Source organism: Dasypus novemcinctus, chromosome 2 (genome assembly GCF_030445035.2).
Source record: "Dasypus novemcinctus isolate mDasNov1 chromosome 2, mDasNov1.1.hap2, whole genome shotgun sequence".
NCBI lineage: Eukaryota > Metazoa > Chordata > Mammalia > Cingulata > Dasypodidae > Dasypus > Dasypus novemcinctus.
Window position 1 is genome coordinate 139,837,039 of NC_080674.1, and position 26,245 is coordinate 139,863,283.

General features: G+C 38.9%; 1 protein-coding gene across 4 annotated transcripts in view; it reads left to right on the top strand.

The window, feature by feature from the left end:
* The window catches only part of RAD50 (RAD50 double strand break repair protein), a 253,493-nt gene that overhangs the window by 170,254 nt on the left and 56,994 nt on the right, over window positions 1-26,245 (top strand). For all 4 annotated transcript variants that reach the window (XR_011646535.1, XM_058278397.2, XM_058278414.2 and 1 more), the window contains exons 5-7: window positions 8,745-8,896; window positions 12,792-12,977; window positions 13,952-14,156. Coding sequence is in view for 3 of the 4 variants with exons in the window: in XM_058278397.2 (XP_058134380.1) it covers window positions 8,745-8,896; window positions 12,792-12,977; window positions 13,952-14,156 (543 nt within the window). In the remaining variant the exon portion in view is untranslated. The remainder of the gene's footprint in view (window positions 1-8,744; window positions 8,897-12,791; window positions 12,978-13,951; window positions 14,157-26,245) is intronic.

A 26,245-nucleotide genomic window follows, 5' to 3' on the forward strand; every position in this document is an offset into this window, starting at 1 on the left:
CATGGTTCCATCACCCCATGCTGGATTGATTCCACCCCATATGTAAAGCCTCCTCATCCTTTCTGACTCTTAACTCCTGATGCTTGTCTGTTTATAAGGCTGCTTTCTCATCTTGCTTGGGTTCTGACTTCCCATGCTGGGGCTCACCCCACTCCCCTGCCATGAACATCTTCCTTACCCTTCTCAGACTCTAATACTCCATAGCAGGTGACCCCTGTCTTTACTCTGAGTTCTGAAGCAGACTTTATCCTTATATGAACACCTTCCTCAGCTTTTTCAGGCTCTAAATCCCTACATTATCCCTTCCACTGTTGTGGACATCCTCCTCATCCTGAGTTGGGTCATCCCACTCATAGATGTCCTTTTCATCCTACTTGAACTGTTGGCACCCTGTGCCAAGCTGACTCCCCATGTGGATACCCTCCTCATCTTACTCATGTTCATCTGTCCTACTCTGGGCTACCAGGTCCCTCCACCTCCAGCAAGTATGAGCATGTACCTTCTTCTGCCCCATCTAATTGTTATAGAAATAGATTAAAAGAGAAGAGCTTATTTTATTTTATTTTATTTTTTCTTGTTTTATTCTTTTGGATAGATATTATTTTAAGTGCTGTAATATGTATTTCTTAGCCTTAATAGATTAACTCAGTCTACGTTACTCTTTATTAAGTGACTTAATAAGAACTTGAACAACAATATTGTGATAGAAATTCTACATTTGAATGCTTTTTTATTAAAGTTAATAGATCACAAAGAACATTACATTAAAAAACATAAGAGGTTCCCATATAAACCCACTCCCCACCCACCACCCCCATCATTTTTATAAATTGTATTTTTTTGAAGATATAAATATCTCAAAAAATGTTACATTAAAAAACATAAGAGGTTCCGGTATACCCCCCCACCTCCCCAACCCACTCCTCCCATACCAATAACCTTCCCCATCATTGTGGCACACTCATTGCACTCAGTGAACATATTTTGGAGCAGTATGCACAACATGGATATTAGTTTACCTTGTAGTTCACACTCTCCCCCAGTACATTCAGTGGGTTATGGCAGGATATATAAAGTCCAGCATCTGACCCTGCAATATCATTTAGGACAACTCCAAGTCCCAAAAATGCCCCCACATCACATTTCTTCCCTCTCCCTGCCCTCAGCAACTACTGTGGTCACTTTCTCCACCTCAGTGCTACAATTTCTTCTATCACTAGTCACAATAGTTTTATAGTAGAATATCAGTAAGTCCACTCTAATCCATATTTTATTCTTCCATTCTGTGGACCCTGGGATGGTGATGTCCACTCCACCTCTAGATTAAGAGGGGGCTTAAATGCCACATGGATGATGGATGCAATTCTTCTGCTAGCAGTTGTAGGCAGTCTTGATTCCCTGGTGTGGTGGTCGACCATCTTCACCTCCCTGTTCTCTAACCTGGGTAAGTCCAACGAACCAGAGAGTAGGAGCTGCAACTCTGCTGAGGCTCAGGGCCCAGCTGGCACATGGGCAGTCCAGAGATTCAAGTCCCCTGAGTATACACCATCCCTAGCGCCAAACACAGGTTCAGTAAAAATGACAGAAGAGGCATGTGTAGAAAGGTCACATCTGAGTCTAGGTCCATCACACTCAGGGGCACAAAGTCCAAAGTGGGGCCCTCTGGCACAGAACTCACAGAACTCCAAATCCATCTGCCATGACCATATACCCTGTGGGTCTCCATAGCCTTCTGGAGAACCAGAACCTAGGGTTGTATCTACTTTGGCTTTTTCTGGAGTCCTGCTGAGGTGTGTGTAAGTGTGACCCCTCTGATGACCTCCTGGCTCTTTTTTGAAGACTCTTAGCCATATAAACTCATTTGTCTTTGCCATTTCCTCTTTTATTCAAGGTCAAAAAGCAGTTTTTAACACATGATCCTACATGTAGGCTGAGATATTCTGCTGGTCTTAGTTGACCCTTTTATTCAAGGTCTCTTTCTAGTTGTATCACCAGCTAGTGATTGGTAGTAATCCCTTGGCACCAAGGAGGCTCATCCCTGGGAGTCATGTCCCACACTGGGGGGAAGGCAATGCATTTACATGCTGAGTTTGGCTTGGAGAATGATCACATTTGAGCAACATGGAGGCTCTCAGGAGGTAACTCTTAGGTACCCTGCAGCTCTAGGCCTAGTACATATTTCAGGCACACGGGCTCATAAGCATAGTTATCAGTATCAAGGGCTCATTATTGGACCATCCTTGTTGGTCTTTGCCATTGCACTTGGGGGATTATTGCTGTTCCATTGGGGAATATAACAGAGCTCCCCTGGGTAGGAACTCAGCACTCCCACAGTTGACATTTGTAGCTATCACTACTATGAAAATATTCAACATATAATCAAAGCATTTTTATGTCCCCTATATACATGCCCTGGAGAACTCCCTCCCACCCATGTGCCCCCCATCAATAACACCCCACACCAGTGTTCCTCCTCTGCCATAGTTGAACCTCACTGTGGTCCAAAACTTCTTCAACAATGAAGCCTAATATAATGCCATATTCAATTAATAGGAAATTTTTTTTTTTAAGATTTATTTTTTATTTATTTCTCTCCTCTTCCTTGCCGCCCACTGCCAGTTGTCTGCTCTCTGTGTCCATTCACTGCATGTTCTTCTGTGTCCGCCTGTATTCTTGTCAGCCGTACCTGGAATCTGTATCTCTTTTTGTTGTGTCATCTTGCTGCGTCAGCTCTCCATGTGTGCAGCGCCATTCCTGGGCAGGCTGCACTTTTTTCACGCTGGGCAACTCTCCTTACGGGGCACACTCCTTGCACATGGGGCTCCCCTCGCGGGGGACACCCCTGCATGGCACAGCACTCCTTGTGCGCATCAGTACTGCGCGTGGGCCAGCTCATCACATGGGTCAGGAAGCCCTGCGTTTGAACCTTGAACCTCCCATATGGTAAGTGAATGCCCTATCCATTGGACCAAATCCACTTCCCTAATAGGAAATTGAAATACAGTGATAGGTTTAAAGTTTAGAAATAGAATACATACTAATTTAGAAATACTAAAATAAAGTAAAAATAAGTTGGTGTATTTAAAAAATGGAAAATATTATAAAGGTTTGTTTTTAATGTTTTGCCTTTCATCACTGTAATAGGTATTGCCCTGTATGTAAGTGGCAAGGCACTTTCTTTCATTTCTTCCTCAGTGTCTATATCCTTTCTTTCTTTTTTTTTCTTCTAATTTTTAATTTTGTCTTCAAAAAAGTTTTAGATCACAGTAATTCATGCATACAATATAGGAGACTCCCGTATATCCAATAGCAAACCCTTTTCCCCTTTCCCAGCAATGATCTTTTTACATGTTCATGTTATATTTGCTGCAGCTGATGTACAGATTTTAAAACATAGCTATCAAACATGATTCCATTTTGGTTTACATTACCTCTTTCCCCCTCCCCTCAGGGCTCACAATGACAATCAATCTTCACTACTTGAGGGACCAGATTTACAGATACTTGGAACAATGCTGAGGGCTTGACACACTAGACTGCCGTAAATGTGATCTATAACTGGAAGAAAAAGAAATGAATAGAAACAAACCCTGAGATGACACAGATTTTGCAATCAGCAGGCACAAATATTTAAAGAGTTATGATAAATAAGTTCAGGGATTTAAAGGAAAATATTGCCATATTATATGGAAAATCTCAACAGAGAAATAAAATCTATGAACAAGACCCAAGAAGCTTATTATATCCCAAGAAGCATAAATACACCTATGTTGCACATTTTTTTTATAAGATTTTTTTAAAAATTTATTTCTCCCCCCCTCCCTCCATTGTCTGTTCTCTGTGTCCATTCACTGTGTTCTTCTGTGTCTACTTGTATTCTCATTAGGTGGCTCTGGGAACTGATCCTGGGACTTTCTGGAGTGGGAGAGAGGCAATAGGCAATCATTCTCTTGCGCCACCTCAGCTCCCTGATCTGCAGCATCTCTTTTTATCTCCCCTGTGTGTCCCTTTTTGTTGCATCATCTGCCGTGCCAGTTCTCCGCGTGGGCCAGTACTCCTGCATGGGGCAGCACTCCTTCATGGGGCAGTACTCCATGCAGGCCAGCATTCCACATGGGCCAGCTCACCACATGGTCCAGTTTCCTTCATCAGGATGCCCTGGGCATCAAACCCTGGATCTTCTATATGGTAGATGGGAGCCCAGTTGCTTGAGCCCCTGTGTTGCACATTGTGACAGTTTGTAGCTTTCGTGGACCCCAGAGAATCCTGTTCATAAAAGCTAATTCATTCCTGTGCATGTAAACCTATTGTAGATCAAACTTTCTAATTAGATTTAGTTAAGAGACCTTTCTTCTGATTAGATCACTTCAGTTGGATGTGATGACCCAGGGTGGGTCTTAATCCTCTTACTGGAGTCCTTTATAAATGGAGGAATAAAAAGCCGCAGACAAAGATGGCCGCAGAGATGGGGAACCCAGAAGCTGGAGTTAACTGAACACAGAGGCTGAGAAGAAGCCACATTAGCTAAAAACTGAAAGCAGTCCTGGAGGAAGGAGGAGAGATGAGCATATAATGCCATTGTGCCCTGCCATGTACCTGATACCCACAGCTGCAGCTTGGTGAGAAACTATTTCTGATGAGGCCTTGATTTGGACACTTTCATGGCTTCAGAACTGTAAAATCATAATTTAATAAATTCCCATTGTAAAAGTCAATTCATTTCTGGTTTATTGCATTGTCAGCAGTTAGCAAACTAAAACATATATCATATTCAAATTGCTGAAAACCGAATATAAAAAGAAAAATCTTAAAAGCAGGTAGAAGAAAAAGTAATACATTATGCAGAAGGAAAAAATAATAATTGCTAACTTCTCACCAAAACCAGTCTAAACAGTGGGGCAATATCTTTAAAGTGTCAGGGGGGGAAAGTAAACCTAAAACTCTGTATTCATGGGAGTAGATGTGGCTTGAGCCAATGAGTACCTGCTTCCCACATGGGAAATCCCAGGTTCAGTCCCCTGGAAGCAAAGAAGCAAACAACAAGCAAACAAATGAGGGAACAACTCAGGGGAGCATATATGGCTCAGCAATTAAGCACCAGCTTCCCACATATGAGGTCCCGGATTCATTCCCTGGCCCTAATGCCTAAAAAAAAAAGAAAAGAAAAGAAAAAAAACTTGTATTCAGCAAAAATCCTTAAAAAAATGAAGATGCAATGCAGACCATTTTCATATATTTTTTAAAAAGGTAATTTGTCTCAAACAGACTTATAAGAAATGAAAAAGGAAATTCTAAGGTTAAGGGAAAATAATACTAAATTAGTCCTAAAGTAAAAGTTGCTCTGGTTCTACCCTTACTAGCCCTAAAAACAAAGTTCAGAAGGATCAAGTGATTCCTGAAGAAATTTTAACTGCTTGCAAAAACAAAAAGTTTAAAGGTATAAAACAAAATCCTTCACTCAATGTAAAATTTGCAAACAAAAGTTAGCAGGCTTGCAGAGGAGCAGGGAAATATAACCCATAATCAGGAGAAAAATAAATCATAGAAACATCTCAAATTAAAGAGGTAATAGAATTAGTAGACAAGAACCTTAAAACATCACTTCAAATCTTATAAATGTGCTCAAGGATATAAAGGAAAACATATGCATAATAAAAGAAATTGAAAATATAACAAAAAGATCTAAAATATGAAAATGAATAACATGTCTTTAAATATAATGGTACAGATAAGTCAAAAGTAAAAGGATGAAAAAAATATACTGGGCCTACTAATAGAAAGCTGAAGTGGCTATGTTAATATCAGATGGTATACTTCTGAACCAGGAATATTACTGGAATAAAGAGGTATTTCATGTAAGTGGGTCATTTCATCAAGAGGACACAATTCTAATTGTAGAGGTTTTAAATACATGATGCAAAAAATGGATTTTGAAGGAGAAACATGAATCTACAATTATAGTTGAAGATCTCAACACCTGTGTCTCAGTAGAGAAGCAAAAGAAATAACAGTACAGATATGGAAGACTGGAACAACATTGTTAACCAAATTAACCTAACTCACATTTATAGGACATTCCACCATGCAACAGCAGAATACACATTATTTTCACAAACTACCAAAGCTCTTGCAAGAGGAAATAGAAAACCTTAATAGCCTTATGTCTACTAAAGAAATTGATTCATGGTTGACCTTCTCACAACAAAAACTTGAGACCCTTATATATATTGGAGAACTCAGCATACATTTAAGAAAGAAATAAAGTACTTTTTACACAGATGGACTATTCCAGAAAATTGAGGCAGAGGGAAACACTTCTCAGCTTTTGTAAGTTTTTAAAATATAATTTTAATACTATACTAAATACTGATACTAAAACAAGACAAAGGCATTTCAAGAAATGAAAACAACATCTCTCATGAATGTAGATGCAAAAGTTCTTAACAAACTATTAGCAAATCAAATCCAGCTATATACAAATAAAGATAACACATCATGACCAAGCGGATTTATCTCGGAAATGCAGTTTGTTTAACATTTAATAAGCCATCAGCATAACTCACAAATTAACAGGAAAAAGAAGAAAAATCATGTGAATATCAATAGATATAGAAAAATATTTTAACTAAATTTAATACTCATTTATGATTTAAATTTAAAAACCTCTTAGCATCTTTCTTCATTCCTGAATAATTTAGTCAAAAAGCTATTAGGTAGAGCCAAGTGAGGAAGTATCAACTAAGGCCAACTTTTTGGCAGCTTGATGAGGGATTGGAGTCCACATGAGGAAGGCAGCTATATGGGCAGTACCCTGGAAACATTAGGATATTGGTTACACATGTGGAGTTTGACCAACTAGAATAAGGGGAACCTGTCAGAAGGAAAGAAAGAAAGCTAGAATAAACCGTGGTGTATCAGAATTAGATATATTGATGTACATACATGGTTTTCAATATATGTAAATGGGTGTAGGAAAAGTAGAGATGTAAACTTGTGCGTGTGTGTATACGTATGTATGTACATACATACACATATTTCCTTCTGTTCACTGAAAGCAGTAACCCCAGTAAAAATGAGCTCTTCCAGTGCTCAGATTTTGGTTTCTATATATCATTTTCTACTGAAAAGAAGTAGGGTTCTTTGGAGAAATAGCTGATCCCAGGCCTGAGTAGGGAAAGTTACAAGACATTTTGGTATTCCAGAAAGTAAAGATGTGCTCGAAGAATGATAGGTGCGGAAGCAGACTTGGCCCAGTGGTTAGAGCGTCCGTCTACCATATGGGAGGTCCGTGGTTCAAACCCTGGGCCTCCTTGACCCGTGTGGAGCTGGCCCATGCGCAGTGCTGATGCACACAAGGAGTGCCGTGCCACGCAGGGGTGTCCCCGTGTGGGGAAGCCCCACACGCAAGGAGTGCACCCCGTAAGGAGAGCCGCCTGGTGCAAAAGAAAGTTCAGCCTGCCCAGGAATGGCGCCGCACACACGGAGAGCTGACACACAAGATGACGCAACAAAACGCAACAAAAAGAAACACAGATTCCTGTGCTGCTGACAACAACAGAAGCAGACAAGGAAGAACATGCAGCAAATAGACACGCAGCAAATAGATGCAGGGAACAGACAACTGTGGCAGGAGGGAGAGAAATAAATAAATAAAAGCTTAAAAAAAAAAAGTGATAGGTGCATGTCAAAAGGATGTAAAATCCAACTTACGGGTCTTGAGCGTCAAATCTTAACTAAAAAATATAGAAGGACTAATGGAACTAGAAAATTACTATTTGACAAATATGGTAATAATTGATTCAGGCAAGAATAAATGCTAAATTTTGGTTTGATGAAATATGGGATATTTACATGGTCTTAATATAGCTTTCCTGCAAATAACTTACTAATTGCAAAGTAGGAAAAAAATGTTAGGGTGGAGGAACCTGGCAGGTACCATTTTAAGAGATTGAGATTAATATCCTTAGGAATGAGATAAATTGAAATTATGTCTCATCTGATGCAGTGAAAAGAACACATCATCACTCCTTCCATAGATGCGCAGCCTGATTCTGTTCATAAGGAAATAAAAGACAAACCCAAATTGGGAGACATTCTACAAAATAATGGTCTACAATCTTCAAATTTATCAGTCATCAAAGTCAGGGAAAATCTGAGGAACTATTCCAAATGAAAAAACTGAGGAACTATTCCAATGAAAAAAATGAAAGAGATGTGACAACTAAATGTATTATATGATTCTGAACTATATACTTCTGCTGTAAAGGACTCATTGGAACAAATGGCAAAACTTGAATCCAAGGATCAGATGATAGTAATGTATCGGTGTCAATTTCTTGATTTTGATGATTGAAAATATCCTTGTTTTGTTGGAAATATTGGTGATAAGCTATCAGGTCAATAGTTTACCCTCAAGTTGTAGAAAGGGTAAAAGTTATGTTTGCTGTATGTACAATTTTCTATAAGATTGTGATTGTTTAAATTTCTAAAAAATCTCTTGGGTTTTAAAAAGATAGAAATTCATTTATTTGACAAATCAACATGCCTAATCTTCTACTGATAAATCAAATTATTTTTTCCTCCCAGATTTTAAATAGCATGTAAAAATGTCATTTTTATGTTGAAGTTTTTTCATTATTTGTTTCTCCATTTTGGATAAATATGAGTACTTATGCCTTTTCTTTCAGAACTGATATTCTGATGCTTATTATGGTAGCATAATTTTTCTCTGTTTACCTTCAAAGGTTGCTCAGGAAACAGATGTTAGAGCCCAGATTCGTCTGCAGTTTCGTGATGTCAATGGAGAGCTTATAGCTGTGCAGAGATCCATGGTGTGTACTCAGAAAAGCAAAAAGACAGAATTTAAAACCCTAGAAGGTGTCATTACGAGAACAAAGTAGGTATTTCTTTTATATTTGAATATCTATTCTTGTCAATATTTTAGGCCTGTAGGACTGTGAGTTTTTCCCTACTGCTTTAAGCTTATATTTTTAGGAAGAATATAAATTTTTTATTTGATACTATTGATCATTCCATTAAAGATTTCATGATAATATTTCACTCCACTTTAAAGTTCCTGAGTTGAACATGTATAATCTCTCAATAAATATAGGTTGAATAAATTTAAAAAGCTATTATATTATCATGTATAGATGGGGATGGGATGAGATGAGGAGGAGACCAGAAGAATTTTTATTGTTCTGTTAGAGGTAGGTATCTTGTAATGGGTATGATTTTGGAATTAGACTGTCCTGGATTCAAGACTTTATCTCTGTTGAGCAAATTATTTTAACTATTTACCTCCTCGCCCCTGTCTTTTTCATTTATTATTTATTTATTTATTAAACTAATTCCTTTATTTAACCAATAATACATAACAACTTAACATCTACTATGTGCTAGGGACACTATACTAGGCCCTGGCTTCTCAAGCAATTTCTTTTTTTTCAGAGGTACCGGGGACTAATACTGGCCCCTCGTACATGTGAAGCAGGAACTCAACCACTGATCTATTCCCACTCCTTCATTGGCTTTTTTTTCCCCAAGATTTATTTATTTATTTATTTCTCTCCCCTCCCCCCCACCCCGATTGTCTGTTCTCTGTGTCAGTTTGCTGCATCGTCTTCTTTGTCCGCTTCTGTTGTTGTCAGTGGCACGAGAATCTATGTTTCTTTTTGTTGCGTCATCTTATTGTGTCAGCTCTCCCGTGTGTGCAGCTCCCTTCCTGGGCAGGCTGCACTTTCTTTCGCGCTGGGCAGCTCTCCTTACAGGGCGCACTCCTTGCACATGGAGCTCCCCTACATGGGGGACACTCCTGCATGGCAGGGCACTCCTTGTGCGCATCAGCACAGCGCATGGGCCAGCTGCACACAGGTCAAGGAGACCCAGGGTTTGAACCACAGACCTCCCATTTGGTAGACACCCTAACCACTGGGCCAAGTCCGCCGCCCCTCTTTCATTCATGTGCTTTTAAACACACATGTCATGCCCAGATCCTCAGATGCCATTCCCCTCCAGCTACTGACCTGTCTCCTCCTCCCTCTTCACAGTTGATCTTCTCAAAAAAGTGATTAATACTCACTGTTTCTATTTCTTCACTTCCTTCTCACTCTTTCTCCAGCCCCGTTCCTCCCCTGAAACAGCTCCAGGGGAGGTCACTTCTGTATTAATTAGGATAATGATACAGCTATACAAAATAGGCCCAGCAGTGAGCCTCTGTTTTGTTTTTTCATTTGTAAATTACGGGTTGATTATCACAGTACCTTATCAGAAAGATATTTTAAGGATTGAGCTAATGCATGTAAAATGCTTAGTATGTAACAAGAGATCATGTATTCATTTTCTATGACTGCTATAATAAACCACAAATGTAGTAGCTTTAAAGAAACCACAAAGTTATTATCTTAGAGTTCTATAATTTAGAAGTCTTAACTGGGTCTTACTGGGCTAAAATCAGGGTGTTGGTAGGGCTGTGTTCCTTTCTGGACACTCTAGGAAAGAATCCATTTCCTTGCTCTTTCCAGCTTTTAGGATGTCTGCATTCCTTGGCTCATGGCCCTCTTCCTCAGTTTTCAAAGTCAGCAACAGTGGGTAGTGTTCTTCTCACTTTGAATCACTGTGCTATCCTCTTCTGCCTTCCCTTTCCCCATTTAAGGTCCCTTGTGATTACATTGGCCCATCCAGATAATCCCAGATAATCTCTGTTATAAAGTCAACTGATTAGCAACCTAATTCTGTCTATAATTTAATTCTTTGCCATGTAAGTTAACATACTCACAAATTCCAAGGAAAGAGGACAGTTTTGAGTGGGCCTTTCTGCCTACCACAGCTTGGTAAATGGTAACTGTTAATCACTCCTTACTTGAAAATTTTTTTTTCAGTCCATGATACAATATTGTTTCTTCTTTCCCTCACAGACACATCCTCCTTCACCCAACCAATAAAGGTTAGAGTTTCTCAAGGCTCAGTCCTAGATCCTCTCCTGTTTTTGCTCTGTTTTCTCTTCCTAGGCAGTCTCTTTCACATCCATTGCTCAAATTACTATGAAATCCTTTGTGACTCAAAAATTTACATCTCTAGCCCACTCCTCTGTTTCCAGACTCATATATCCATCTGCTTCTCTTATTTTCTAGCAGTTGTTTCAAAGACACTTCAGATACAACATATCAAAAACTCAACTCATGATCTCTTTCCTCAAATCCCCTCAAAAAGCCTCCAACAACCTGGTCGTTTTCTAGTAGTCCTCATCCCAGTGAATGACACCACTGTCCATCTGGAACCCAAGGGCAGGCATGCTGCTAGCCCTGGGTATAATATTGTAGAGAACTCTTCATCTGACCCTTTCTCTTTCTTGTACATCTGCTTTGTATTTGAAGCTTTTCTCTTGCTACAGATTAGCCTTCTCTGTTTCACAGTCCACAAGATATAAAACAGCTATTGCAACAGCTTCCATTGTCCCTTCTCCACTGTTTTGTAGAGTAACCAAACTGAAGCAGCAATCTCCAAATCTTATTAACAGTAGTTGAGCAACCATGAGGCATGTGTATGCGCAAGGGCTATGTTCCACTATAGTCATGTAATAAAAGTTTGAGTTAGTAATGTGTGCTCCTACATAAGTGAATATCCTTGTTCTTAGAAAATGTACATAGCAGTAGGAAGTATTCAAGGAGCATGATGTATACAACCTATATGCAAGTGTTCATGAGATGGACTCATATAGATAGCTAGAATGATATGACAGATGTGGCAAAATGTTAATATTGGTGGATCTCAGTATCTAGGGGATGATTATGTTGGAATTCTCTGTATGTGGTTTTATTATTTTTGTAAAGTATTTTTTATACTTATAAACTTACAAGACATAAACAAAAAGGTAAAAAGTATAAAATAGAGTGCTCATTGGGGCCTTGCCTTGGGTTAGCCAGCTGACCACTTAGATAGATCTCCATGAGATAGCAATATCCTAGTGAATTTACCACAATTCCAGGCTTGTACTTGACTTTACATGCTCTGAAAATTAGTCAGTGGTCACAAGGTTATTCTTACTAGACAATACTCAAATAGATTAACAAAGTGTACAAGTGCCAGAGGTAAAAGTTAAGTGGAACAAATTCTTTCTCTTACTGTAGACTGTAAGGACAAGCCAGGCAAAGTTTAGTTGATGAGCCCTGACTGAGAAAAAGGATAATGATGTATTAGAATTCGTGGCATCAAGCTAAAAGGCCCTGATGCAGTTCTCTCTATTGAATTGCTTTGTCAGTATGACCCTAGAACTTGAGGTCCAGTGATCAAGGATCCTTCTCCCTGAACCATGTTTGGTGGATGGGCACCACTAAGGTTTGCCTTTACCATCCTTTTTCCATACCTGAACAACCCCCTTTCTAAATTATACATTCTTTACATGTTTTTGTTTAAGGTAATTTCTGCTATGGATCATCAGATATTTTTTTTCAATATTTTAACTCTCTTATTTTCCTTATTTTTAAATTCTGTGGATGGAAGACCCTTTATTTTCCTTTATAATTGTAAATTTTGTTAATTATTATATGTAAAGTTCACATGTATAAAAATAAATTCTGGCATCCTTTCGTCTACCACCCTATTTTATATGATTTTTCGATAGTGAACTACTAAATAACTTGAGAATTATACTTTTTAGTATGAGGAAACAATTATCACAGGATGGATGCAGGGATTTTTTTAAAAACAATACAGCAAAGGATGTATTAAGCAGTAGAATATCTACATCTGGAGGTTATTTTACATATATTCTTAATCTTCAATTTCTTTAGGCATGGTGAAAAGGTCAGTCTCAGCTCTAAATGTGCAGAAATTGATCGAGAAATGATAAGTTCTCTTGGGGTTTCCAAGTCTGTGCTGAATAATGTCATCTTCTGTCACCAAGAAGAATCTAATTGGCCTTTAAGTGAAGGAAAGGCTTTGAAGCAAAAGTTTGATGAGATTTTTTCAGCAACAAGGTTTGTAGCCTTCAATTAGATTTTGTAGTCCCTTAAGTTGTTCAGCCACATTTGCAATTTGAATGTTTTTTTTAAACAGTAAGGGCTTAAAAAATTTGTCAGTTATTATTGCTCAGTGGCAACTATTGAGCATATGGAGCATATTCCTTTCAGTTTCTCTCTGTTCATATGTTTATTTACTTGGTTGACAGATTTTATCTAAGTTTTTTCACCTTTTTTTTGTTTTTTGTGTGGTTTTTTTGGTCTTTATTTTTTTAGTATTACATTAAAAAAAAATGAGGTCCCCATATACCCCCCAACCCCCTCACCCCACTCCTCCCCCCATAACAACAATCTCCTCCATCATCGTGAGACATTCATTGCATTTGGTGAATACATCTCAGAGCACTGCTGCACTTCATGGTCAATGGTCCACATCATAGCCCTCACTTTCCCACATTCCACCCAGTGGGCCATGGGAGGACATACAGTGTCTGGTAACTGTCCCTGCACCACCACCCAGGACAACTCCAAGTCCCGAAAATGCCCCCACATCTCATCTCTTTCTCCCACTCCCTACCCCCAGCAGCCACCATGGCCACTTTCTCCACACCAATGCCACATTTTCTTCGATTACTAACCACAATATTCATGAATAGAATACCAGTAAGTCCACTCTAATCCATACTCTATTCCTCCATCCTGTGGACCTTGGAATGGTTATGTCTCCACATCTATATCTATATCACTCCACATCTATATCAAGAGGGGGCTTAGATTCCACATGGATGCTGGATACAATCCTCCTGCTTTCAGTTGTAGGCACTATTGGCTCCCTGTTGTCGTGGTTGACCAGTTTTTTCACTTATGTCATAAGCATTTTCCAAGTTTTTAAAACCTCTTTGTAAATGTAATATTAACGACTGCATAATATTCCATTGTATATACCATATTTACTTAGCTAGAAATTTGATTTTTGTTTTATATCTTCAAAGGTACATTAAAGCTTTGGAAACACTTCGGCAGGTACGTCAGACACAAGGTCAGAAAGTAAAAGAATGCCAAACAGAACTAAAATATCTGAAACAAAATAAGGAAAAAGCTTGTGAGATTCGAGATCAGATTAATAATAAAGAAATCCAGTTAACATCTTCAAAAGAAATTGTCAAATCCTATGAGAATGAACTTGATCCATTGAAGGTAATTTGATTTCTTATATGCTAACTCTAATCTAACTCTTATCCCATTACAAGATGCAATTCATTTATTACCTCTTCCAGAAGGTTATTTTTAACCATACTATTACTCATCCCTAAAAGTCCTTTATTTTAATTTATTTATGTACACTCCTAAAACATTTTATTTTTTATCTTAATTTGAATGGTGTGCTTACTTCTTGAAAAAATTATCAGAGACTGTATAATATATTAATGTCAATTTTGAGTTATATCTGTGTTAAACAGTTAGTGTTTTGTGGTGGTTAATATATAGTACTGTGTCATGTGTTCTTGGGAATAAGGAAACCAAAGATTTGGACTTTGCTTTTAAAGAAGTTAAAATCTACTGGTAGAAACAAGGAAATTCTTTTAAAAGATACCCAAGATTACAAAGAAGTATATCTGACTGCTATAGTTTATGCTATAGTTTGTCTTGGAGCTAAAAAATAATGACTGTAGCACAGGTAAGAAAAGAAAAAATAGATAAAGGGGACTTCATCAAAATTAAAAACTTCTGTGCTGGAAACTACCATCAGGAAAGTAAAAAGACAACCTACAGAATGGAAGAAAATGTTTGCAAATATATATCTTGTAAGGGATTTGTTTCTGGAATGTATAGAGAACAGTTACTACTCAATAATAAAGAGATAACCCCATTAAAAAATAGGCAAAGGATTTGAATAGACATTCTCCAAAGAAGATATACAAGTGGCCAATAAGAAATAGAAAAGATGCCCAACATCATTAGCCTTCGGGGAACTGCACCTCAAAAGTATAATGAGATATCACCTCTTTGTGGTGATATCATATACCACTTATAAATTAGCCAGATGTAATAATGATGGTTGATGAGGATGTAGAAAAGTTCTGGTAGAAATATAAAATGGTACAGCTGCTTTAGAAAACAGTGGTAGTTCTGTGAGAATGTTAAACATAGAGTTAACATATGATCCAGCAATTTCATTCCTAAATGTATTTTACCCAAGAGAAAGGAAGACACACATGTAAACAAAAACTTATACAGGAATGTTCATAGCAGCATTATTCACAGTAGCCAGGAAGTAGAAACAGCCCACATATACATTAACTGTATGAATGAATAAACAAAATGTGTATATCCCATATATTAGAATATTATTCAGCCATTAAAAGTACTGAAGTATTGATATGTACTATAATCTTGGTGAACCTTAAAGACATTATGCTAAATGAAAGAAGCCAGTCACAAAGATTGCAAATGATTCCATTTGTATGAAATGTCCACAATAGGCACATCTTTAGAGAAAAAAACTAGAGTGGATGCCTAGGGCCTGGGGGTGGGTTAGAGTATATAATGACTGCTTTTGAGTACAGGGTTTCTTTTTGGGGTGTCAGAATGTTCTAGTGTAAGATCTTTCAGGGTTCTGTTCTCCCATAAAGTCTTTGAACAGCTAGAAAAAACTGGCAGAGTTATCTTCCTCAAGACTCCAAAAAACAGTTAAAGGATTTTAGTAACCAGGTTAGATGAGTGCCAAATCAAAAAAATGCAACTTAAAATTGGTAGTATTGGGAGACTGGATGTGACTCAAGCAGTCGAGCACCTGCCTCCCACATGGGAGGTCCTGGGTAGGGTTCCTGGTGCCTCCTAAAGGAAAAACAAACTGACAGTAAGCAGACAATGAGTGCAAACAATGAGCAAAGCAACAATAACAACAATAAGCAAACAGATGAGGGAGCCATATAGGAGGGACATGGAATAAACCTGTAGAATAAACTCATGGCATGCTTGCTGATCCTTCCTCCATTCCCTTACTAGCGTGATGTGGTGCCTGCCTGCTTTCCCATTGTGGGTCCCTGGCCCTGTTCTCCTGGAGGGAGCAGAGTAACCGCGATGCACATACTGGGTACCTGTTTATTGGTGTCAATCTTTTGGGTGAACAGCATAAGGAAGGAATGAAGCAAGAAACTCATCTCTGACAAATCTTCCCAGGACTTGTCCTGCAGGCATATGCAATTTGCAGACAGCAAAAACAGTATAGGAATCAAAGCTGTCTGGGACAGAGGATTACCAGCTTTAAGAAATATTAATAGAGTACCCTGGAGGTAGGGAAAATCTATTTCATACAGAGTTGAGGGGACATTCATATTCCTGTGAAAGGAGAAATTCCTAAGGCCATGAATGTATGCCAAGGACAAGACTCACGCTCAGAACTAAGTCTGAGAGGAGCTCACACTTGATAGGAAGGCTGTGAAGTAGAACACCATCCAACACAGAGCCAATTTGTAGACTATGAATGGTGGTTTTGGAGTTGTTTTGTTTTTTTTAATAGCTCCTATCACTTAAGGAAATCTGTGTCATATCACAGGCTGGGTACAAACTTGAGGAACAGACAGCTCGGGAACTAAATTCCAGAGTTAATACATTTGAATATTAAAATTACAAGATCGCAAGACAAAGACACAGGAAATGATGGCCCATCCCAAGGAACGAGATAAATATTCAAAAGTACTTAACAAAGAAGACCAAACTTTAGACATATCAGACAAACACTTTTTAAAAATTTTCTTGAATGTGCTCAAAGAAATAAAACATAGAGAAAGAACTAAAGGGTATCAGGAAGACAATGAATGAACAATAAGAAAATCTCAGTAAAGAGATTGAAATTTTAAAAAGGAACCAAACAGTTATTGTGACAGAGAAAAATTCCTTGAAGGGTTTCAGCAGCAGATTAGAGTTGGTAGAAGAAAGAATTGGTGAACTTGAGATAAGACCATTGCGATTATTCATGCTGAGGAACAGAAAGGAAAATTAATTCAAAAAGTGAATAGTCACCACCAAGCATGCCAATATGTATATTATGGGAGTTAAAGAAAGAAAATAAAGAGGGAAAGGGGCAGAAGGAATATTTTAAAAAATAATGGCAGAAAACTTCCCAAATTTAACAAAAGACATGAATATACACATTCAAGGAGAACAACAAACCCAACAGGATAAACTTGAAGCGAACCATGGCTGGAACATAATAGTCAAACTGTAATGTCAAGGACAAGGAGAGAGTTCTGAAAGTTACAGAAGGAAAGCAATTCGTTATATACTAGGAAGCCTTAATAAGAGTAAGTGCAGACTTCGCTTCAGAAATCATGGAGACAAGAAAGCAAAATATTTAAATTGCTGAAAGAAAATAATTGCCAGCCAAGAATTTTACATCCAGAGAGACTGTCTTTCTAAAATGAGGCTGAGATTAAGATATTCCCAAGTAGGGCAGCGGACTTGGCCCAGTGGTTAGGGCATCCGTCTACCACATGGGAGGTTCACAGTTCAAACCCCGGGCTTCCTTGACCTGTGTGGAGCTGGCCCATGCACAGTGCTGATGCGCGTGAGGAGTGCTGTACCACGCAGGGGTGTCCCCCGCGTAGGGGAGCCCCAAGTGCAAGGAGTGCGCCCCGTAAGGAGAGACGCCCAGCGTGAAAGAGGCCCGCGCGCACGGAGAGCTGACACAACAAGATGACGCAACCAAAAGAAACACAGATTCCCCTGCCACTGACAACAGAAGTGTACAAAGAAGATGCAGAAGATGCAGCAAATAGACACAGAGAACAGACAACTAGGGTCGGGGGGAGAGGGGGAAAGGGGAGAGAAATAAATAAATCTTAAAAAAAAAACAAAAAAAAAGATATTCCCAAGTAAATAGAAAAGTGAGGGAGTATGTGACCACTAGACCTGCCCTACAAGCAATGCTAAAGGGAGTTCTTCATACTGAAAGGAAAGGACAATAGACAGCGGATTGTAGCAGCATAAAGAAATGAAGATCTCCAGTGAAGGCAATAAATATGGGTATTGGTAAGTGCAAATACTATTATATTGATTTGTAGGTAACTCCATTGTTTACTTCTTACGGGTTTTAAAATGCAAGTGAGTAAAAGGTAATGATAAATCTATGGTTTTGGACATACAGTATATAAAGATATAATTTGTAAAAATATAATGAAAAAGTAGCTGATGGAGGGGTATAGGAATAGTGTGTGTGCTATTGAAGTTAGGTTGATTTCAATTCAAACATGGTTGTTAAAGATATAGATATTAAATTCAAGCCCTGTGGTAACCACAAAGAAAATACGTGAAAAATACATGCAGAAGAAAATGAGAAGGGACTCAAAATGGTACAATACAAAAAATCAAATAAATATAAATATTAACAGAACAATTGAGGAACAAATAAGGTCTAAGACTTACAAAAACCAAATTGCAAAATGACAGAAGAAAGTCCTGCATTACCAGTAGTTCGTTTAAATGTAAGTGGTTTAAACTCTCCAGTCTAAAGGCAGATTGGCAGAATGGATGAAAAAGCATGCCCAAACTGGGAAGTGGACTTGGCCGAATGGATAGGGCATCCGCCTACCACATGGGAGGTCCACGGTTCAAACCCCAGGCCTCCTTGACCCATGTGGAGCTAGCCCATGCGCAGTGCTGATGCACACAAGGAGTGCCGTGCCACACAAGGGTGTCCTCTGTGTAGGGGAGCCCCACGTGCAAGGAGTGCGCCCCGTAAGGAGAGCCGCCTAGCGCGAAAGTGCAGCCTGCCCAAGAATGGTGCCGCATATACGGAGAGCTGACACAACAAGATAACTCAAAAAGAAACACAGATTCCCGGTGTGGCTGATAAGGATAGAAGCAGTCACAGAAGAGCATAGCGAATGGACACAGGAGCAGACAACTGGGCAGGGGGAAGGGGAGAGAAATAAATAAATAAATCTATTTATTTGCTATTCAAAAAAAAAAGCATGACCTAACTATATACTGTTTATAAGAGACTCACCTTAAATTCATGGAAAAAATGGAAAAAAATATGCCATGCAAACAGTAACAAAAAAAGAGCTGGAGGAATGATACTACTATCAGGTAAAATAGACCTTAAGTCAAGTCACATACTGTTACAAGGTACTAGAAAGGATACTATATGCTGATAAGTGGGTCAATTCAACAAGAAGACATAACAATTATAAGTACAAATGCATCTTATAAAAAGCCTCTAAAAATATGTAACCAATTTTGACAGATTTGAAGGGAGAAATAGTTGTACATTAATAGTCAGAGACTTCATACACCATTTTCTTAATGGAGAAACATCTAGTCAGAAGATCAGTAAGGAAATAGAAGTCTTGAATGATACTATAAATCAATTAGACTAAGACATATATAGAATACTTCACCCAACAGCAGAATACACATTCTTCTCAAGTGCACATGGATCATTCACTAAAATAGACCATATGCTAGGTCACAAAACAAGTCTCAATAAATTTAAGATTTTTGAAATCTTAAAGTGTATCTTTTCTAACCACAATGGAATTGAGCCATAAACCAATAACAGAAGAACTGGAAATTTAACAAATACATGGAAATTAAATAGTATACTTTAAAAAAAAAAAAAATTTATTCCTCCCTGCCCTTGTTGTTTGTGCTGTTTTTATCTGTTTGTTGTGTGCTCTCTGTCTGCTTGTCTTCTTTCAGGGGACACCAGGAACTGAACTCAGGACCTCCCATGTGGGAAGGAGGCGCCCAGTCTCTTGAGCCATATTTGCTTGTTGTATCTCTCCTTATATCTCCTTGTTGTGTCAGCTCACTGCACCAGACCGTCACATCACCTTGGTGTCTTGCTTGTCTTCTTTAGGAGGCACTAGGAACTGAATCTGGGACCCTCCCGTGTGGGAGGCAGGTGCCCAACTGCTTGAGCCACATCTGCTCCCAAACAGTACACTCTTAAATAACCATTGGATCAACGAAAAAATCATACAAGAAATTAGGAAATGTTTTGAGGCAAGTGAAAAGGAAAACACATCATGCCAAAACTTACAGAATACAGCAAAGGCAGCACTGAGAGGGAAATTTATAGCTCTAAGTGCTTTCCTTACATAAAAAAGGAAAAATCGGAAATCGGAGATCTAACCTCACAACTGGAGGATCTGGAAAAAGAGCAAACCAACCCAAAATGAATAGAAAGAAGGAAATAACAAAGATTAGAGTGGACATTAATGAAATAGAGAACTAAAAATAAGAGAGAGAGAATTAGCAAAACCAGAGCTGGTTCCTTGAAAAGATCAATAAAAATTTGACAGACCTTTAGCAATACAGATAAAGAATAGAAGGGTAGGACACAAACAACTAAAATCAGAAACTAAAGGCAGGACATTACTACTGACTCCACATAAATAAAAAGGATTATAAGAGGTTGCTATGAACAATTGTACACCAACAAATTAGATAACCTAGGTAAAATGGACAGATTCTTAAAAACATAGAAACTGTCTGCACTGATTCAAGGAAAATAGAAGATCTGAATAGATTAATAAAAAGTTAAGAGATTGAGTCAGTAATCAAAACCTCCCAACAATGTCCAGGAACAGATGGCTAACCTCGTGAATTTTACCAAGCATTCCAAGAAGTTAACACCAGTCATGTTTAAATTCTTGCAAAAAATTGAAAAGGAGGGAACTCTTTCTAACCCATTCTCTGGGGCCAGCATCACCCTAATTACAAAGTCAGATAAAGGTACTGTAAGAAAAAAAAGTTACAGATCAATATCCCTTATGAATATAATGCAAAAATCCTCAACAAAATACTAGCAAACCTAATACAACATTAAAATAATTGTACACCATGATTAAGTCATATGCAAAAATCCTCAGTACTAGTAAACTGAATCCAACAACACATTAAAATAATTATACACCATGATCAAGTGGGATTAATCCTAGAAATTCATTGGTGGTTCAACATAAGAATATCAATATATAATATACCACATTAATAGAACAAAGGGAGAAAAATCACATGATCATCTCAACTGATGGAGAAAAAGAATTTAACCAAATCTAGCAATCCTTGATTAAACAAAACAAAACAAAAAACACTTAGAAAATAGGAATAGAAAGAAACCTTCTTGACACAATAAAGGCCATATATGAAAAACATATCCAGTGTCATACTCAGTGATGAAAAACTGAAAACTTGAGATCAGGAACAAGACAAGGCTGTTTATTATCACCACTGTTAAGAAGCATTGTACTGGAAGTTCTGACCAGAGCTATTAGGCAAGACAATGAAACAAAAGGCATTCAACTTGGAAAGAGAAGAGGTAAAACTTCCCCTATATGCAGACAACATGATCCTCTATATAGAAGATCCTGAAAAACCCACAAAAAATTACTAGACCTAATGAAAGAATTCAGCAGAGTGGCAGGGTACAAGATCATCCTGCAAAAAATCAGTAGTGTTTCTTTTATACTAGTAATGAAAAGTCAGAAGAGGAAATTAAGGGAAAAAAATGTACTTACAATAGCAACTATAAGAATCGAATATCTAGGAATACATTTAACCAAGAATGTAAAGGGACTTGTACACAGAAAACTACAAAACTGCTGAAAGAAATTTAAAAAACCCTAAATAAATGGAAAGACAATTTGAAAGACTGCATATTGTTAAGGTGGTAATTCTTCCCAAAGCATTTTACAGATTCAGTGCAGTCCCAATCAGAATTCCAACAGCAGTAATGGAAAAGCCTATCATCACATTTATATGGAAGGAACTCCAGATAGCCAAATCCTTCTTGAGAAAGAACTAAGTTGGAGGACTCACATTTCCTGATTTTAAAACGTATTACAAAGCAACAGTATGCAAAACAGTGTAGTACTGACCCAAGGACAGCTACATCAGTGGGAACAAATTGAGAGTTCAAAAATAAACCCTCACATCTATGGACAATTGATTTTTTTTTTTTTTTTTTTTAATAATAGAAGGTACCAGGGATTGAACCTAGGACCTTGTACATGGGAAGCAGGCACTCAGCCACTAAGGTACATCCACTTCCCAGCCAATTGATTTTTTTTTTAAAGCATGCAGATTTATTTATATATATAAAGCACACCCAGAAGACAAACTCTAGGAATGGCAAAATGGGTATACATTGTAGTGCAGGGGTCTGGAAGGGCAACACAGTAGCACCTGCTCTAGACAGATGTGTACTCTACTTCCTGGTTCTTTCACTTTCCCAGCTAACAAGTCACTCCCTGGGGCGAGAGGCCGCTTGTCTACTTTCCTGGCCCCTGCAGCCCCCAGCAGAAGTGGGGGCTGGAGGGAGCGCATTGTACCAGGTTGGCAGACTTGGCTTCTAGCTCTGCCTTTGGATCTGCTTTGTGTGACTCTGAGCAAGTCGCGTTGTTGTAGAAGTTGAGAGAGGTTCAATTATTTGCAAATAGAAAGGCCAGAATTCAGGAATGATTTTGAGAAGGAAAAATGGTTTATTGAAGGCCGGCCAGACACGGGAGCTTTCTGTTTCAAACCCGAGCCTCGAACAAGATTTTCAAGTTCTTTTTATACAGGGTGGGGAGTCACATGGTGCTTTTATCAAAGAAAACACTTTCTTTGTTAGTTAAGTTTTTGCCTGAGTACCAGGTAGGTTTTGAATTAACATATCGCCCACATTTCAGGTGAGCTTGAATTAGCATCTCGCCCACCTTCTGTCTGGATGCAACCTTGAATACACATTCATCCTTTCTGAACATTCAAAGCCCGTATCACTTGACTGGATTTCTAGAGACTAGGCACACTTGGATACAGAATTAGATGATTTTGAATTTATGCCCAGGCTATATTATATTTCCCATTCGAGACAAGTCCAAGTTCCCTTAAGTTTTGGCATCACCACCATCAGAGTTTCCCTGGACTGACTGGTATGTATATAGAGTTTGCATTGCTAAATGGTCTCCTGGGACTGGAGTCGTTGCCATGGTTACCAAGGGCAGGACTGCAGCCTCTTACCGTCCCACACCCACAAGTCAGGACAGACAACTTAGGTTATCTCCGAAGAGACAAAGAGCCTCCTACTCATAGCCCACATCATTTTCCCTCCTTATGCCAAAGCTTAACTCGCTAAGCTTTGGCATAATTGTTGTTGGAGCTATGAGGTGGGTGGCTGTTTGTTGTTTTGATTGATTACTTTACTTATCAGTTTTTAGTGTAGCATCCAGTACCTTATTTCTAGAAGTTTAGAAGTTTTCATTCTGGACAACAGAATCCTGGGGTGGGGCCCCCCCTGCAGTTTTTGCTACACAGTAGAGTACAGGAGAATAGTTAAGTTGGCTGAGCCTGGCTAAGACCGTTGCCTTATTTTATAGACATGTTTATTAACTATTTAGAAAATAAAGTTACCAGGAATTTAACATGTCTAATATACTTTGTACCTGATCCAGAATAGAAAAGATAACGTTATAATTATTAGGCTTGTATTTAGGACAGCATCACTGCTTCCTTGGATATGAAAATGAAGGTTTTCATATCCATGGGATATCAGGAGAATCAACAGGACAATGGAGTTAAAACCTTTCTGAATTGAAAAGCAGTGTTCAGATGGAAGAAGCCATCATCGTAACTGGTAGCCAGGCCTTCCAAGCCCAGTGGAACGAACGGCTTAATGAGACTTGTTAATTGATTAATGTGCATCCTACCCTTTCCATTGCCTTTTGGGGAGACGGTGGCGATTATTTTTATATTAGAGAGACTCCTTAAAGAAGCCTCCCCTGACCCTCTGTTGGTTTTGAGTCAGAGAAGTGTATCTTCTCCGGTCCTTGGTGGATCACAGTCTGGCGGCCATTGGGACTGAGACCAGCTATCCATTTATCCACTTACTCTAATTAGTTTTATAACTCCATACTCACGCCAGGCTTTGATTTACAGTTAATGGTTCATCTTTGAATGAACACTTGTCTGGAGTCTTCCATTGGTAAATGGGCACCTTTAGGAAGTGGTGGTATTGACCTGGCAGCCATGTATTGGGTCCAGGAGTGCCAAGTCTACTTGGTTTTTTTGGCCTGTATTTCCCCTACTTTCCCCCAACAAGATACATAAAGGACCCCCATAAATACGCACTCATTTTATTTTAAAGTCAGATAGTGTGGTGGAAAGAGCACAGGGCTGTGAGTCAGTAGCATGAGTTCTCTGCCCAGCTTTGCTGTTAACTGTGTGTGATGCCAAGCCAGGAAGTCACTGGGCCCCCTGGGCCTCACTTTCCTTCTGAGGGAAGGGCAGGCTTTGGAGGGGGGCTCCTCCAGAGCCTCGGACTTAACATAATGCCTGACTGTGTGTATGGTGGGAATGGAAAGAAATAGAAAGCTTTGTTGTTCAAATTACCAAAATAATAAGTGCTGCTTGTAAGAAAAAAATTCAAGCAATATAGAAGCCTTAACTTGAGACATGAAGGAATGTGTGACCGTCTTCCCACAGAGACCTTCACTATCAATAGTTTCTTCCAGAAATATTATATCCATATTTCTATATCTGTATTGTTCCCTGTATCTGTAAACATATATCCATATTAAATGAAAATAGGATCAAGCTATATATTATGTTTTGCAGCTTAGGTTTTCCTTTAGTGTACTTTTTAAAAACTTCATATGAATGACCTTTATAATGACTATATCTTCTTCTATAGTATATATAAGTTATTAATTGAATGTAATTTATTTAAACCTCAGTGATGGGCATCTGGGTGGTACCAGTAAATTTTTTTTTTTAAGATTTATTTATTTATTTATTTCCCCTCCCCCCCACACACAGTTGTCTGTTCTCTGTGTCTATTTGCTGTGTCTTCTTTGTCTGTTTCTGTTGTTGTCAGCAGCATGGGAATCTGTGTTTCTTTTTGTTGCGTCATCTTGTGTCAGCTCTCCGTGTGTGCGGCACCATTCTTGGGCAGGCTGCACTTTCTTTCACGCTGGGCGGCTTTCCTTACGGGGCGCACTCCCTGCGCGTGGGGCTCCCCTACGCGGGGAACACCCCAGTGTGGCACAGCACTCATTGCACGCTTCAGCACTGTGCATGGGCCAGCTCCACACAGGTCAAGGAGGCCTGGAGTTTGAACCGTGGACCTCCCATGTGGTAGACAGATGCCCTAACCACTGGGCCAAGTCCGCCGCCCATTTAATTTTTTTTTCATGTTTTTTAAATTCAAGTATATCATTCATATATGAACACACGTAAACAATAAATGTATAGTAAAGATTGCGAATTTACAAAATAAACATACATAACATCACACAGGAGTCTCATACATCACCCCTCACCAACTCTTTGCATTGGTGTGAAACATTTGTTACAAACTATGCAAGAGCATCGTCAAAATATTACTACCAACTATATTTCTTATCTTACATTAGTTGTATTTCCCCCCAACCCATACTATTTTTTTTAATGTTACAGATTATTTTTGTTACAGGTATTCTGAACTTATAAAACAATCATACAGATGTGTAGATTTCCCATACAACTCCACACCCTGGCGGAATATTTGTTACAGATTATGAGATAATATCATCAGATTATTACCACCAATCATGGTCCATAGCATACATTTGGCACACTTTTTCCTTACACGTCCATTATCAACACAGTATAGCTTGGCATTAATGCAAGAATATTATAGTATTGCTGTTAACCACAGTCTATAGGTCACACCAATTGTAGTTTTCCCATATTTCTTCATATTTCCATCACCCTGCAATAGTGATGTACATCTGCTCTAGCTAACAGTACTCTCTTAAATTTGTGCCCTTAACCACAATTTTCAACTGCCTCTGGGTTCACTGTGTTATTCAGTCCCTAGATTGATTTTTTTTTTAAATACTTTTATTTATTTCTCTCCCCTTCCCCCTGCCCAGTTGTCTGCTCTTGTGTCCATTCACTGTGTTCTTCTGTGACTGCTTCTATCCTTATCAGCGGCACCGGGAATCTGTGTTTCTTTTTGTTGCGTCATCTTGTTGTGTCAGCTCTCCATATGTGTGGCGCCATTCTTGGGCAGGCTACACTTTCGCGCTGGGCACCTCCTTGTGTTTGGGGCTCCGCCACACGGGGGACACCCCTGTGTGGCACGGCACTCCTTGTGCGCATTAGCACTGCGCGTGGGCCAGCTGCACACAGGTCAAGGAGGCCCAGGGTTTGAACTGTGGACCTCCCATATGGTAGGTGGACGCTCTATCCATTGGGCCAAGTCCACTTCTCCCTAGATTGATTTTTAATTGGTTGTCTGGCCTACTCAGTGAGGA